The sequence below is a fragment of the Mytilus californianus genome, unplaced genomic scaffold, assembly GCF_021869535.1.
Source record: "Mytilus californianus isolate M0D057914Y unplaced genomic scaffold, xbMytCali1.0.p SCAF_9, whole genome shotgun sequence".
NCBI lineage: Eukaryota > Metazoa > Mollusca > Bivalvia > Mytilida > Mytilidae > Mytilus > Mytilus californianus.
This window is the reverse complement of record NW_026262745.1, coordinates 62,403,906-62,420,638: the sequence shown is the minus strand read 5'-3', so window position 1 is coordinate 62,420,638 and position 16,733 is coordinate 62,403,906. Positions and strand designations below refer to the sequence as shown.

The window sequence follows — 16,733 nt, the reverse complement described above, 5'->3', positions numbered from 1 at the left end:
ATCGTATAAGTTAAAATTTAAAAGGTGTACAAAGGAATACGTTTTACCCCAACATGTTTAAGTTATAGTAAAACTTGGAAATGCTACTTAGCATAAATAAATTAACATACTGTCCTTCCTGGGCTCATCAGTATGGCAAAATTCGTGGTGTGATTATATTCACAGGTTGTGTAAGAATCTGTGGACTCAACTACTAGTGATCCAAAAGACGACCAAGCTCCATTTACGGTATTCCTTTAATACAGTTGATATTATTAAAAAAATGTTGTGGAATTCAATGCAACGCATATATTGTTGTTGCAAATTTCATAAACATAGAAACCGTTTTTGAGGAAACTATTATTTGTACTCTACAACATAAAAAAAATGAAAATATTTATCTCAATTTACGATTTGTAGAATGACAGGCAATTATTTTAAAAGCGATGAATATTTTTTTTATTTTAATAAGGTTAGAATTTCACGAGCTTCTCAATAAAATCCATACAACATTTCAAAAAGATGAAGACCAGCATATAATATGTACAAGTGTAATTGACAACAATCTTACAGTGTAAATTAACTAGACACAATATCCATCTAAATTGTCTTTAAAAGAGTACAAAAGTGTAAATCTTACATCACAATTTAAATTGCTACATGTATGTATCATGTTTCCTTATATTTGTTTCGTTTGTCAATACTATCTGTGCATATAAAGAATGAAAAGTAATGGTTTTGAAGTAATGCAAGGTAACGCAACTCATATTTTAAGACAAATTACATTGAAAGATATACTTACGAAGCATTGAACTCCCAAAATCCACAAACAGGTCTAGAGTGGTTTCCCTTGAAAAAATATTAAAAATAAACATAGTCCTGGACTAAACGTTACAGGAATATTCTAGTCGCATGACTCTTTATGTTAGCCGTTTGTTAATCCATGCAAAGTTTAAACATCTTAAAAAAGTTTTCAGAGAAAAGTTATTATGCATATTATCATATTGCCTCTAATATTTACAAATTTCTGCTCTTACATATATTACAATTTTTTTAACTACTTAAAAATATTTTCACCAATCCAAATATTTTCAGAACTGTACAGACGTTCAAATATTAAACGGATTTTATTAATGTATCAATAGCATATCCAACTTACTAATACATGACCAAATCTTAAATCTAAGGAATAATTCGAACACGACTCTGACTCAATCGAAACATCAGCTATGATTGAATTTACATCGTATATTCCATCAAATAGCAGCACTTCCCTGCAGAAAATATAAACAAAAGTTATCTAGTTTTTGCATAAGGCAATGACTCTTTTCCTAGATAAGACATTGGAATATGAAAAAAATGAAGAATTTACAGACATTAAGCTTAATAATATCAATAACAAAAATTGGGAAATATTTCTACCAAATAACGTCTCTTCGACAAACAGATATTACGAGGTCTTCAAAAAAAAATTATGTCTCTCAACGGTACGTCATACAACGATGCATGTAGTGAACGGTTTAAGTTAAATTGTTTTAATATTTGTTAATTTGAAAGACAAATGAAGAAAATGATAGCTAATGTGCACCGGATTAAGTCCATTAGCTATTTATGAAAAAATAATATAGTTACGGCAAATCTATGACCAGTCTTCGTTACTTACCGATTTAAAAGTAAATATTTCGGAAATAAGCTTGATATATTTCGATAGAATGTGCAACTATATCCAGTCAAATCTAAAAAAAAGATTCAAATATTAGGGTTATTTATAGTCAGACATTAAGACTTAATAAAACACATAGAAGTATTTATTATATATGGGTGTTCAAGTTTTGTCATATAATTTTAAATCGATGATCAATATAATTATATGATGTTATAACAAGGGAACATAGAAAAATGCGGTAGATACAAACATACAAATTGGTAGACTACCAACCAATATCATGGCAAAAAACCACGGAAACACAAAACAAAAATAGGTTTAACTTCTTAAGCTTAGAATAGCTCCTTCATGAACCCTTCAAGTTCAGTAATTTTGATCTGGTTTATCTCTTAAAATACACAAAATAATTATGTTCAATGGAACATTTGTATAGTTGCTATGATGTTTATTTCATTTACTAAAACTTTATGAATAGGAAAGAGAATACCATGAAGTCAAACATAATTGATAACAGCTATGCAAATGTCAATTTACTTCTTAAAGGTTTAGTTTTAATGATACTGGTTTACTATATCATACAATATATATCAAATGTTGACTTACCGATGCACATGTTCTTTTTAAGTTTCATTTCAGTCCCTGAATCGGTTATCCACGAGTCGTTTGTTTGCAACCGATCAGGAACAATGATCTCGGTAGAGCTAGTCTTTCCTACTTCCATTACTTAAATAATTGACGGAACCATTAAACATTCAGTATAAACAGTGCAGAGAAACAGAAATGGAATTGACATTTATTTTAGTGATTTCTTTAGATAAATTAAAATGTTTATACAGTCATGTGAGTTTTACTTATTTTTTTTTATTAATACTTCCGGTACGGTGTTCCATATTATAAGTTCTGCTCTATAAATTTCGATTTAGCTGGACTTAAAATCATTCTGATATAATCACTCTGAGGCCGTTACATTATGTTCGTGGACTGCATGCCAATGATGTTTTTCGATGTAATGCAAAAGTTAAAATGCTCAAATTGACTGCTAATTATTGGAAATCAATCCCCGAGTATGTAAACGCTCTGAGAATGAGCGGCCCTCTATTTTATTCAACTTAAATCTGTTTTAATTACAAGTATTGTTGATCAAATGCTGTGAGTGTGTAATGAAACAATTAGCGGAGGGTCTTGAACAATAAGCAAAACCAAAAATTCAAAACCATAAAGAGTGCTATAAAGGGCCCCATGATGACAAAATGTAAACTATTCAAAAGAGCAAATTAACGGACCGATAATGTGAAAATTTATTAACGAAAAACAATTACTAAAAACAGCAGGAACAAACTCTCTGAATAACAGGCTACTTGCTTGATTAAGACACACAAAGAACGTAGTTGACTTAACATGTTTTAGTGCCCTTACATCTTCCCTAACCTATGGAGCAGTGTGTAGGGCTTATATTAATCAATTCGATTTGTTTTTTTTCTCCTTAAGCGTACCTAGATATGTAGATCATAACAAATGCATCCCACTAAGTCGCATTAGGTTTTAAAGAAGTGACAATGGTAATCTTAGCATATGAAGCTAAAAAAAGCCTGATAAAAATCATACCAATATTTTCCTTGTTAACATGCATAGAAAATTCACCATCCATCACATTATGAAACGCACTATTGTAATCTGTTACTGCTTTTACTACTGTGGTTATACCACTTGTTCCCTAAAAAATAACAATATACTGTTTTTATTTAGGTGTTAACAAAATGCAATGTTTACTACAATTTCAACAAGATTTGTTAGACCTCATACAATCAAAGCCCCTTTCCTCATGCAATAGTATAAAAAGACTTATCTTTTCTTTTAACTGGTATTTCTAATTCTAAAAATAAAGACATATTGAAAGAATTGGTTTATTTTTGTTTCATAAGACAGAATGTCTAATACTGATACAAGTATCTAGTGTGAGAAGGGACAAACTATTCTTTGTGAAAAGACAACTCTAATTCAAGCAACAAGATCTCAAAAACTGACATTATCAAAATAAAGGATTTGTTTTATTCATGATGGATTAGTTACATTAGAAGGAAATGTTTTTCAACAGGTTATCGACACCCTATTGGAACTAACTGTGTCACTCTGCTTATTGAATTGTTCCCGTATTCTTATGAATGACCCTATTGGTATATTTCGCCTCTCTTTGAGAATTGATACAGAATCTTCTCAAAAGCATATTCCACCTTGCGCTACATAGCTGATGTCATTTAACTGAATAATTTAAAGTTCGGTTTCTATGTTGGCTGCCTCTATCCAAAATAAACTAAATATAAAGGATACGATATATAAAAGAAATCTGTCTCATATTTTGACTTATAACTCGAAATTGATAAAAATGTCGATTAAGAACATATGAAACAACAAAAGACATGATTTCAATTTTCTGTTTGCGAATTTTCGCTATCTGCAGAGTAAACATTCCAGTGTCTGCAAATAATTATGTTTCCCAGTTGATACGATATTCATAGGATTGATTTCCCTATCATAATTAACTTGATAGAGGTTTATTCCTTGAAAGGAAGCTAAGGATGCATGAACGGTTTTACTTGGTAGAGTAAAAGTCATCCTTTAAAAAGTTTTTATCGTCATCATGAATGTGTTAACAATAATGGAATATCAGTGTTATAGATGACCACGGAAATGTTCTACTGGTCGGATGCCTAATATTGTCGGATGTTTCTTGCTTGTGGTATTACAGAACAAACGACTTATTTCCAGATTTGTCTGCCTAAACAACAAGCTGGGTGCCAAATGTACAGCAGGTATTTCTTACCTTTCCAAGAGATCTAAGTTCATCCCGGCTTTTTTTTTTAATTGGTTCGTGTAGTTCAGTCTTTATTTTTAAATGGTCTGGTATTCTTAATTGTCCTCTTTTCTTTTTTATTGTGGCCATTGTTTTTGTTTTTGTTGGACTTGATTGTCAATTTTATTTCTTGTTTTCCCCCCCTATGCCGTATTTCTAACTATGACGACCGTTTTCCTTTGCGCGACGGGATTTTCGATAAAAGTTAAAGAAAAAAAACTTGTTTCCATTGTTGATCTAGCTTGGACTAGTGGATTCATTGACGATGCTATTTTAAAGTTAATTACAACGACGGACGGATAATAAATGACGGCGACGAAAGTCAATTGATGGCAATAGCTCAAATAGTCCTAATGAGGTATTCATTACATTTTCAGTAATTCATTATTTTTGCTTTCAGAATTTTTGGCTTCAAGTGAAAGTTAGGATAAGCGGTCAATATATAATGTATTAGGTGTTTAAAATAATACGACACACATAATGTTTAAATGCACACCATTGATAAAAGGGTAAGAAACCAACTTTTCCTAGAATATGAAAGTGTTACTTTCTCAGAGAAAGTGGTTACCTTATCTTTTTGTTCTTCCCATGACTGATGGTATTTTTCATTTAGTAAATCATTGCAGATCGAACCAAAATTCTAAAAATAAAATGATAAATTGAAAATATGTGAAAATACAATTGGTGTTGTTTGGTCAGGTAAATTACAACTACTAAACAGTCTTAACAAAGAATAAACAGATCTTAATTAACTGCAAGCAAATCGTCGGAACAGCACTGAATTTACCGCAGTAGATAAGTCTGAAAGATTACTGAATAACTGAAATAACGTAATAATGTATTGTTTCTTTTAGAACTGTTCAGATCACAATGGCCGTTTCAGACTTAAATTCATTTACTGGTCCTTTGTCACATTTATTTGTAAAAGCGTTCTATGTAGCCTATGTAAAAAAGAGGCGAAATATACCAAAGAGATATCAGTATGTTACCTTTTAAAAGATCGATTTTTTTTTCAAGTCTATAATACTCTTGAATGATATGACATAACAAATGTATTAATTCTCATCGAGTATCCCTCCATCCATTTGGGAAACGTCTATATGGAGTACGTAAATAAAGGCAACAGTAGTATACCGCTGTTTGAAAGTCATAAATCGATTGAGAGAAAACAAATCCGGGTTACAAACTAAAACCGAGGGAAACACTGGATATTTATATAGGATGTATTGTAAATTGCATAATTACAAAACAATTCTCTTCATAAATCATAGTATTTATTAATACAAATGGCTATTAAAGTGACACTGCAAAAAAAAGGAAAATACAAAAACCAAGACAACCGCGGTTAATATCGGGATACATGTTCAATTACTTGAAAATACTGAATAAATAGGGTAATCGATTCAAATATTATTCTGGTTATAAATATGTTAATGCATTATTTTTATTATTTCATATGTTATACAAACTATTTATTGATTTACTTACCTCTAGCTGATCAACAGAAATCTTATCTGTATGATTTGTTACATATTTCGCAATGTCTTCGAGTAAAGCTGAAGCCGTTACTAGATCTCCAGTTCGTAATTCATTTGTCGCACTTGTAACGTTTTCAAGATTATCAAGGATAGTACTCACAAGTGGAAATTCACTATCTCCAGCTAATAGTTTGTCCAACTAAAATACAATGATATCATTTCTACAATCATATGATGTAGTTAACTTGTTTTAACTTAATTTTGTCAAATTTTAAAATTTGCACATGGCGAATAGTTGGCACTAACAAACATTTGCACATCAACAAAATAAAAAATTCAATATAGGGATTTATAGGAGATTATTAAACTTATAAAACTTTATTGAAAAATATATCTTGTGTGTACTCGATTCAAATAATCAACGAAACTAGCATGATATATTGAAAATAGAAAGGTTCATCCCTTTTTTAATTTTACGAACGCCATCACGAGTTTGTTGACCGATATGGAATATCTGTTTCACAGATGACGACGGATATGTTTCAATTGTCGTAAATAAAATTCCGTCCCCTCCCCCCCCCCCCCCCCCCCCCCCCCCCCCAATGTGACCTACCGAAGTAAGACTTATTACAGGGTTGGTACTTTCATGAGCAACACGACGGGTTCCACATGTGGAGCATACTGCCTTTACCAAGTTTATATCACAGATGCCACTTTTAGTGCATTTTGGTTTTATTGTATTAGGTTTCATAGTGTTCATGTATTTTGGCCTTCAGCATCACTAAGGTATTCATTGTCAAAATGCGCAAATAATTTGTCGAAATTCGCAAATGTTGCTGTCACATTGATACCGTTAACGTTATTGTCTTCATTTTTATCTGAATAACCTTTTTCGCTGACCTTAAGAAGTCATGTTAAATATACTTTTCTACGATGTTGGCGTTTAGAGCTTCACGGAAAGTATGTAAGTTCAGAAATTATATATTGAGGTTTGTATTGATGCTAATAATTCAACTAAGTGAGTATTGCAATGTTAAGAACTCGCATTCTGATATCTTATACATATATCTGTATGCAGATTTTCCTGAAATCGAAATAATTAATATCGCATTTTTAAAAAAAATCGCAATAATAAAAAGCATGACTGTATGTTTGCCTCCACATGTCATGAAAAAAATACCGCTTGGGGCAAAGTCGTGAAAACAGCAAGTGAGAAAACCAACAATTAATTGTTATTTGAAGTACATTGATTACCTGTGTCTTGATATTCTTAATAGATTCACTTATACACTGGGTGTAGTCCGGTTCGTCCCACATTCCACCACTGCTACAATTTTTTGAAACAGTACCCGTGTATTCCCCAGTACAGGATACAGTAACCAGTGTGTTTTCTGCTGTTCTGTTCCATTTAGTATCAAATCTGTCCGTATTTTCTACACAACGATGTATTAAATCTACAATCATTAGATACATGTTAATTTAAGATAAAAAGAGTGTTCTGAATATATTAGTAATAACAATAAAACTAACGTGATAATATCCATATGATCAATGAAAATATGTGAAATTCCTCGTGACTAAAAATATTCTTCAACTACAACTGTACAATAGTTGGAACGATCTGTGTCAGTGGTCCGATTAATGAAAACCAAAAAAACTTACCATATGTGTCATTGCTTGTTATTACTACTTTTTTTCTTGGTTTTGTTTTTTTTTTACTTACAAATATATATATATATATAAAAGATTTTTTTTTTTGGAAGACAGATATTTGGTGGTCGTTATGGTGTATATGCTAGATATTGAGGTGTATGAGTATATTTAATACCAATCATTCGAAAAGTTATAAGTTTTAAATGGGAATAATTCAACGTATTTTTAAAAATGAACGGGTTATTTGTGTCCATTTTGTTATACAAGAATATATATTTTCTTATTTCAAAATACAATAATATAACATGTGCTGTGGATCAACACTATATGTAACTTACGAGGTCAGGTTAAATCAACTTATGAAATCTTACCTTATGGCTCAGCACAGTGAAAACTGTGTTTCCACAATGTGACAGCAGCGGGGTAAAAATCCCGCTGTTGGAGGAAAAAACATTTACAACCGCAAATATTAATATTTTACATTTTTTGGCTTATTTTAAACAAAGTATGTGTATGTTGTGTCATTAGCCTTGTAGAACCGCAGGGTATCACGAATGTATGGCGTAATGCATTCCCACATTTAAACATACTTATACACAAATCATTTATATCACTGCATAGTTAGTATTAACATCCTTTCAGACATCATGCATTTCGCATAATATAACACAATATCATAATCAATGTCAGGGAGGATCACACGTGCTTTTTTCCCCGGTCACCTATATGAGGTAAATTGGAGAAACAAACAGTCAAATATGCCTGATGGTGTTGAAACCAAAGGATGATACAAGCTAAGATAGTGCTTTGGCATGAAATGATTGTCACTTTATTTGAACTTAAAACAGAAGAGCTATGATTGCTTGACATTAAAGAATTCATTATAGAAAGCAATGGGGTCAAGAATTAGTGGTGTTCCTCTATAAGATAGTGAAAACACGTCAGTAGTGAGTAAAGACAATGACAACTGCTGGTGTAGTTCGAGTTGGCGCTATTCTTTCAAATTACGTAGATTCTGTAAAACATGTGGAACTTGATATCGGTGTTGTTACTGATTCAAGAGTACTTTCTGTCAGTATAGTAGTTCTATCTAATTATGTAAGAGTTGATTTAAATGTTCGAAGTTGTAACAAAATTGTGGGTGTGAACAATCAAAATGTAACAGAGATCCATCCAAAACAAGAATAAGTGTACATAGTAGCACTCGTTATTTTTCATTACATTGTATTTAAACGTTCACCTGACAATGAACATTTACGCATTTCAAATTATCATATTTCTTAGTTCAATTAACCGTGTAATCGTGTGAACAACTAAAATGTTGTGAAAACTTGATTGCACCTTTCACCGCAGTTAGTGCATACAAAATGCATTTTCAATGTATAATACAAAAGTAAACAAAAAAAAGTCCATAAAAACTGACAAAATCAAACGTTACACTATATTAACTAATGGAATTCGATAGAATGGAAAAATAACTGTCATATTCCTGACTGGGTACATTGTTTTACAGCTAGCTAAACCTCACATTTGTGTGACTTGTGTTTATAGTCCCGTTATAATGACAAAATTGGGTGAGCAACCCAACAGACATAATCGGTTAATGTGACAATAATTGGGATCCAGCAGCCAAAACTGTGTAAACATACATCATGTGCATACAACACAACAAAATACAAAATTCAAACAAACATACAAAATTATCTGACATTTATGCTTGTACCAAAACACTCTGGGGAGAATGTTTTCCTTCATGACTATAAGTCTACAATCATCCCTTTCGTTATTGATACAAAATGTAGCTTTTAATGTCTTGTTATTTTGAAATTTGATATAAATATCTAAAGACTTATCATGTAAGTTTTTTACCTGCAGGTGTAGTTAGCTTTGGCTCTGTGCCTGAAAATTCCGCTGATTCTGTAAAATATGCGGAACTGGATATAGACATTGTTGGTTCAATTTTAGTAGTTATGTCTAATTCTGAAAAAAATGGATTGAAACATTTGAAGCCGTTTCCAAATTTGGTAGAGAATTAAATATGTATTTTGTTAAGATGCTTAAATTTTTGTACACCCATATATATGTTGGACTATCCAAATACAATGTCATTGTCTGATCGTTTTTTTGATTTATCAGTTTGAATATTCTTTTTGGTATCTATCGCCTTTCTTTCACAAAGACAAATTGATGTAATATAACCAGTAAAATATATAGCAAGGCGGTGAAATTATAGCGAAATTATCCCTACCAATAAATTTTCCTTTTCAAAGTCTCTTCATTCAGCTGGTACTTGTACATTTATGTGACTACTCTTCTTGATCGTTCACCGGCGGAGCGGTAATTTTTCACGGATGTCTTCAACATTTTTTGACAACAAAAGAATGAAATATGTGTCGGACGTCAGCAGATACTGCAACAATTCTGCCCCGGAAACGCAATTGTATTCATCAAAGACTGGGTAATTCTGGGACTATAACTATGACTCCATTACATTTGGCGGAAGAATCGATAACACCAATTATCTGAGCAGGTTTCTTATGATGATAGACAACACACAATTGTAAATACCAGAATCCTTCAACGGTGAAGCTATCTCATAATCAGGTATCCATAAAATTATGACAAAAAGTGGTTAACTGAATATATAGCATGTATAGAAAGTAGAACTTTTACTTTGAAATATTTCCACTATTAATCCAAAATAAAATAAAAAAATAGTCTCAATTTAGTAGTAGGTTCCATCATAATTATTATTTCGTCCCTCAGATTGCACAAATTGTAAAACAATTTAAGAATGAAAAAAAGGTTATAATGTTGCTAAATGCACAGATGGATAAAACTCGTTCGACACTTAAGTGCAGAAAGGTCACTTGTGGTGTTTAAATTTACATATGATACTTCATGTACTTCAAAAAGCTATTTTACGCATATTTTGTTTTAATCAAAATAAATATGAGCACAGGCATATTCCCAAAAAATATATATCTCTATATAGAATACATCTTTTTTTCCTTTTTTTTATAGAATACATCTTGTAGAAAAAGATGTTTTGGGTATAGCATTAGCACATATTCATAAATGGGGTTATTGAGTCAGACGTTGCATTTTTGCAATAAAGTAAAGTAGATTAAATTTTGTTTTTGATTTTCCCTTTCAAGGGGTTAAATTGTTTTGGTTTTTTTTTGTTATTTTAATTTCACCTTTAAAACCTACTTAAGAGATACTTCAAACGGGATATAACCACTTAGGTGACTCGTCCAAACTGTATTTCCGCAAACTTCGATTTGAAAGTAGTTCTAGATATTTTATGAAATACTCAAATTTTGAGACTCAGAGAGGAATGTAATTCAATTTTTAATTTTTTCTTCTAAATAGAGAAATTTGTGTGTTTTACCCTATTATACACAAGTTACTGAATTTATGTCTTTACTGATCATTTTAATCTTAACATCATCTGAAAAGTCTGAACAAAATAAATAAATTATTCAGTCAGTTTTCCGACTACGATTTCAATCACTACGATCTGTTGAGACAATTCGCGTGCAGTCAATTCACAAGTGTTCAGTGGCTTTTCAGACCCATCAGTATTATGTTCATGTGTTCAGGCAAACAAAAACTGAGGAATAGTCTGACCATATAATTAACAGGTCTAAATTGACTGCAACCAAATTGTATGGCCAGTACTGACTTTATCATAGTGGAAAAGTCTAAAAATTGCCTGAATGACTGCAAATGTATACAAAATAAATTTGTTAGTCTCTAAAAACCTGCTCTGATCAAATAGCCGTTTAAAATTAAAATTGACTCATTAGGGATAATGACCTCTTTTCAAATACAGGACATATTTTGGGTGTTTGAAACTTTAGCTCATCTGGCCGAAAAAGTCAAGTGAGCTTTTCCCATTACTTGACATCTAGCGTCTGTGATTTTAAAACTGGTATACGGACCTCAAGCTTTCCCTCGACTTCCTTGAAATACAGCTACATATTTTGTTACTGATTTAAAAAATATGGTTATAGAACTTTTTTGATGCAAATGTTTATAAAAATATTGTGTATCGAAAACAGTAACATGTACATGTAGCACTGTACCAAATGTATTTGTTGAAATATATAAACTTTGACATATCTCTGTAGAAAAAGATATAGACTTGAACAATGAAATTCCAATAAGCTTTGACAACATTTAGATTTGAATCCAACGAGTGAAACTAATTGAAACATGAAAATTTTCCCTATCTTTTTGACAATTTACTATTATATGAATTAAGAGATTCCACTATAGACGGTCTTTATCATGACGTTTTAGGAAACACTGATAGTAAATTCATATTGAAAAGCAAATGCATAACATACCAAGGTCACAGGCACTGTCACATGGTTCACACAAGGAAGCATCATTTGGCAAAACGTCATTAGTGCCTGGCATAAAAGAAAAAAGACATATACCAATTATTGAAGTGTTATCTCACTCGGGAGTCAGATTGCGAATTAATATGTTTCCGTAATTAGTTTGGTAAAAACAAACATGGGCATGGGACTTTTTTCCGATTTCATTTCATGTTCAGTTTGTGTAATGGTGCTGAACCGTATTGATATGTTTTCTTTAAGATGTATACAGAAAAATATTTTGTTTTTAAAAGGAACATAGGTGTATGCTCTTATTGTTTTTAGTGTTATGGCGTATTTATTCTTGATATAACTTATCTGGCGTGTGCTACATCATTCTCTCAATTTAAGGTAAGTTTGTCTGATATAATTTAATAAGGCGCACACCATATATTCTTGTCACCCATTCCTTTCTACGTTAAAGTTTTCACTTTCAAACATTAATGGGGGCGGGATCAATACACCGTTATTTACATACCAGACCGTACTGGTTACTGGAACTTTGGATACACCAAACCAGGCACTTCATATCTGATAAACCGGCAATATATGCCCTCAATTTTAAAATTCATTCATACATTTTTGTATTATTCAAAATAATCAATCAAAAGGTGTTCTACAAGGATCACAAGTCCTTCGACTTTCATTTGATATCTAACTAATCAAAATATATTTGTACGCCTATGCGTAGGAACTATTTTGTTTTAAATATGTACTATTTGCCAGTATGTTTTTTTTTACCGGGCCTGAGTTGGTGGTGTTAAATCGTACATAGTCTACCCGAATTATGTGCCCGTTATTTCCTGCCAAGTTATCTAACATATATATTGACTTTCCTTGTTGTTTTCTAAATGTTTTTATTGTTTTTTGCACGCTTCAGTGTGATTGTCGGATTTAATTAGTACAGTACATGTTTGATTTTTTTGCCAGATTCATTTAATTGATATTACTCCATGGATTTGTTCTTCAATTCACAGTTGCAAAGAATTCCGCTCAAATTGGTGCCAGGGGCCGTCTTAAACTTGTAGTGAGATGAAAGTGTTTTTTGTTCCGTGTTGAAGCCCTCACTGTGACTTTGAGATGAAGAACAGCAATAAAAGCGCTGTCCCTTTGCTTTTTGTGTTTTTTGCTGTGCATTTACTGATTTTGTGTTATGGATTGATACCCGATATCCTTTTTTTTCTATCACACATATTAATCCGTTATATTAGCTCAATCTAAAAACACTTAATAACAACTTGATTTATCTCTTAGATTGATGAGGAGACTTCGAAACTTCTAAAAATAACAGCATATAAAATAATACGCCGACACTCTGAAAATTGTATGATCACAATAGAGATGTCCTTTGAATTTATTTTTAAAATCCCCTCTCCATTGTCATTGAAATGATCCAGAATAATACGTTTTCCCTAACCAGTAGTGCCATTAAGAATTTATTAATGGGAGGAATAACAGGAATCACGCAAGCTATTTCATAGTACAACGTACATGTACCACAATATTCATTAACTACCGACCCCTCCTAAAACTAGTCGTACAAAAACAAACAGTAACACATGATCTATATAGTCTACATGTTTATACTATTAAATTACTGCCCTGTACGCTATTGGCTTGTTAATATCATGTCCGAGGATAAGTCATTTTACATGTGAACTCCTCCATTTGCAGATATATCATGTGTAGCCAATACGTGTATGTCGTTTAAGCAAAACAAACTTTAAACAAGAGTATATGTCCATAATACATAATGACCGTTTCGCATTATCACATATTGATGTGCATTGAACCACATAACCTGGTCAAAATCTTGACAAATATATTTCAAATAGTTCACATAAAAAAAAGCATCTTTAATACGACTTAGTATCAAGTTGATCTGACTACGCATTTATGGTATACTACCTTAACAATAAGAGACGGACTAATGAACTGAAACATACACCAGAAAAATAATGCCCCCATCCCCCTATCATTATGGACGAGTATTACCTCATGTGCAATTAAGATATCATGAGGATGTACGTGGATTACCTGGTCTTCTTAATGTGCGAATTTTTAATGAGTCTGTGTATTGACAGAAAGTACTACACATTGGAGCTTCATCGGCTGGTGTGTTTCCTGCTTCTGACATGAACACTCTCTCATTTGGAATTATGCTGGTCTCAATATCTATAATAATAAAAGGAAAAACGTAAAATGCTTATATATTACTTTCATAAATACATTCTTATAATCGAACAGTCATTCTAAATCTCTCTCTCTCCCTCTCTCTCTTTTAGATAATTCTCCATCTTATTATCGGAGACTGTGGTAATGTTTATTCTTATGCTTTTACTGTTATAATATTTTTTTTTTATAATATGATTGAATTGTTTGTATTGGATATGTACTGACATGGCAAAAGAGTTGTTTGTCTGCATTAATTAAGCATAATTAAATTTTAATGCTACATGTAAAATCATGAAATGATGAGGTTTTTTTTTCATCTGTAATAAATATTCCTATGTATTGAGAACATGTTCAGTTCTCACATTGGGCACATACTTTATTGAATGTTACGTTTTATTGACATATGACATAATTTGAGACATGGTATAGCATATTCGATGAATACGCGATTTTTTTTTCAGTCATTCAATGTAATTTTTATATAGAACAAATCATGTTTTACATGTTAATCAAAATCAAAATTATATCATTATAATCCTAAAAAAGCTGACCGCAAATATTGGAAATATTGGAAATACAAAATAATAAATAACTACAATCAAATACTTAAATACATAAAACTAAAAAAAAAATAAAATAATCATCATGATGATAATTGTGTTTTTCTTACCTTTTTTCATTTAGCCTAAACATAATCTTCGGTCCAAAAAAAGTCATAAAATTTAGTTAAAATTCTGTCATCCATACTGTATCTCTATGAATACATTCAGGATAAAGCAATGCAATCAATGCATCATGCATAAGTCATTAATCACAATAGAATTTGAATAGAAGTAACTCTCAACATGCACCTGAAATTTGTTATAAGTATATGTTCATGCTGCATTTAAAAAGAATGCAATGTTTTGCCTATATTTCAATAAACTTACTTATTAATTTAACCTACCTATCCTACTCACCATGCATTTTTTTCTATCAATATATTGTAATTCGGCGCATATGTATATATATATATGAGTGTCACTAAATACTTGTTGTCGTAAATTGTGTGAACTATAACAGACCATTTGAGCTCTGTTTCCCTTCAAATAGGTAATTTCTTGTTTGTTTGTTTTTTTTTTTTTTAATTTTGTAAGGTTTCCGTTCACCTTTAATCATTTGGAAGTGAAATCACATACCTGACAAAAGGTGAAAGTAATATAAATCTTTCGTCACTTTTGTAAATTTCATACAAAGATATAGCCGTCTGTTACCACTAAAAGGATCACTGCTGAAGCTTGTGTCGCTTCTGAAACATATAAACATAAAAACTATACGTGTACGAATTAAATTCACAAGCCTTAGGTATTCAATTGTAGGTTAGACAAAATCCTCTTTGGCGCTCATTTCAGCAGATGAAATGAAAATGATTACTGACAAAGAAAAGTAAACCCCTTCATTTGAACTTTGGTAGATAGTTGTCTTATTGGTTATCATACCACATCTTCGCATTTTTATAAAACAAATTTAATAGAATTTTTTCTTGGTGCTTTCTGTGGGTAAAATTGATTACTTGTCTTTTTCATATTGTTTTAAAAATCATGTAAATTCACTTAAGGTGGTACCAAACACCTTGACTAAAATTAATTTGGCTCGTTTAATTTTCATCAAATTTTGACATAATATTTATTTTGACCCTTTGACAAAAATATAAAAATTTAAAAAAACTTGAACCCCACACTTTATCGGAAACAATTTCATTGGGTATATAGCAGTTTGACAAACACTAATTTTGATCTTTGAGAAGCTTAATATTTCGTTAACAATAGAACTTGATTAAAACGTTCAGCTGATTTTTACGAGTTATCTCCCTGTAGTGTTATGTACCAACTTAAAAAGATGATTTCTTCTATTACTTCTTTTTTCTAATTAAAATTCAACATAAATCTATAAATAATGAATTAAAAAAAGACAAATTGTTCCTACTCGACATGGTTACTATTATTCATTACTATTTTTTTTTTTTTTTTTTTTTTCACTTCTAAAATAGCCTTTGGTTTATTTAAATAGTGAAAATCAGCCGGGCAACAATGCTAAGATAGTTGAGATCTTACTATTCCTATTAACATTATAACTATAAGAAGACTTTTCTATGAGTTTAAGCCCTAGATTTTCGATTTTTGACTTTTGCCTATAATACTAAGAAGTAAAAGATCTTTAAAAAATACTATAAACAAAACATTCGGACGTTAACTCCTAAAATGTTTTCTACTTGAATAAGGATTTTTGAATTTAGAGTTTGCACATATTATCTTGAAAACTATTCTTGATAGACATAAATAACTATAAACAGCAAATAAGATTAGCAACATGAGGTGAACAAAATTGATTGATAACATGATCTGAATACTCATTGGAGTAATTGTTTTTTAATGACGGTTTTTGCCAATTTTCCAATTTTTTTCTTTAAAAAGGTATAATAAATTTGCAGAAACTGTAAACAGAAAATTATGAGTAAGGGAAAATGAAATGAAAAATATAAACTTCATGCCCTAGAGAAATAT

General features: G+C 31.2%; 1 protein-coding gene across 1 annotated transcript in view; it reads right to left on the bottom strand.

Annotated features, from left to right (window-relative positions):
* LOC127714522 (adhesion G protein-coupled receptor L4-like) overlaps positions 1-16,733 on the bottom strand; it is a 115,702-nt gene that overhangs the window by 27,235 nt on the left and 71,734 nt on the right. The window contains exons 3-15 of the mRNA XM_052220607.1: positions 15,369-15,478; positions 14,053-14,190; positions 11,983-12,048; positions 9,497-9,607; positions 7,229-7,428; positions 5,985-6,173; positions 5,065-5,136; positions 3,251-3,359; positions 2,249-2,368; positions 1,643-1,715; positions 1,139-1,253; positions 782-828; positions 111-234 (exon numbers count right to left, since the gene is read on the bottom strand). Of these exons, the coding sequence (XP_052076567.1) occupies positions 111-234; positions 782-828; positions 1,139-1,253; positions 1,643-1,715; positions 2,249-2,368; positions 3,251-3,359; positions 5,065-5,136; positions 5,985-6,173; positions 7,229-7,428; positions 9,497-9,607; positions 11,983-12,048; positions 14,053-14,190; positions 15,369-15,478 (1,474 nt within the window). The remainder of the gene's footprint in view (positions 1-110; positions 235-781; positions 829-1,138; positions 1,254-1,642; positions 1,716-2,248; positions 2,369-3,250; positions 3,360-5,064; positions 5,137-5,984; positions 6,174-7,228; positions 7,429-9,496; positions 9,608-11,982; positions 12,049-14,052; positions 14,191-15,368; positions 15,479-16,733) is intronic.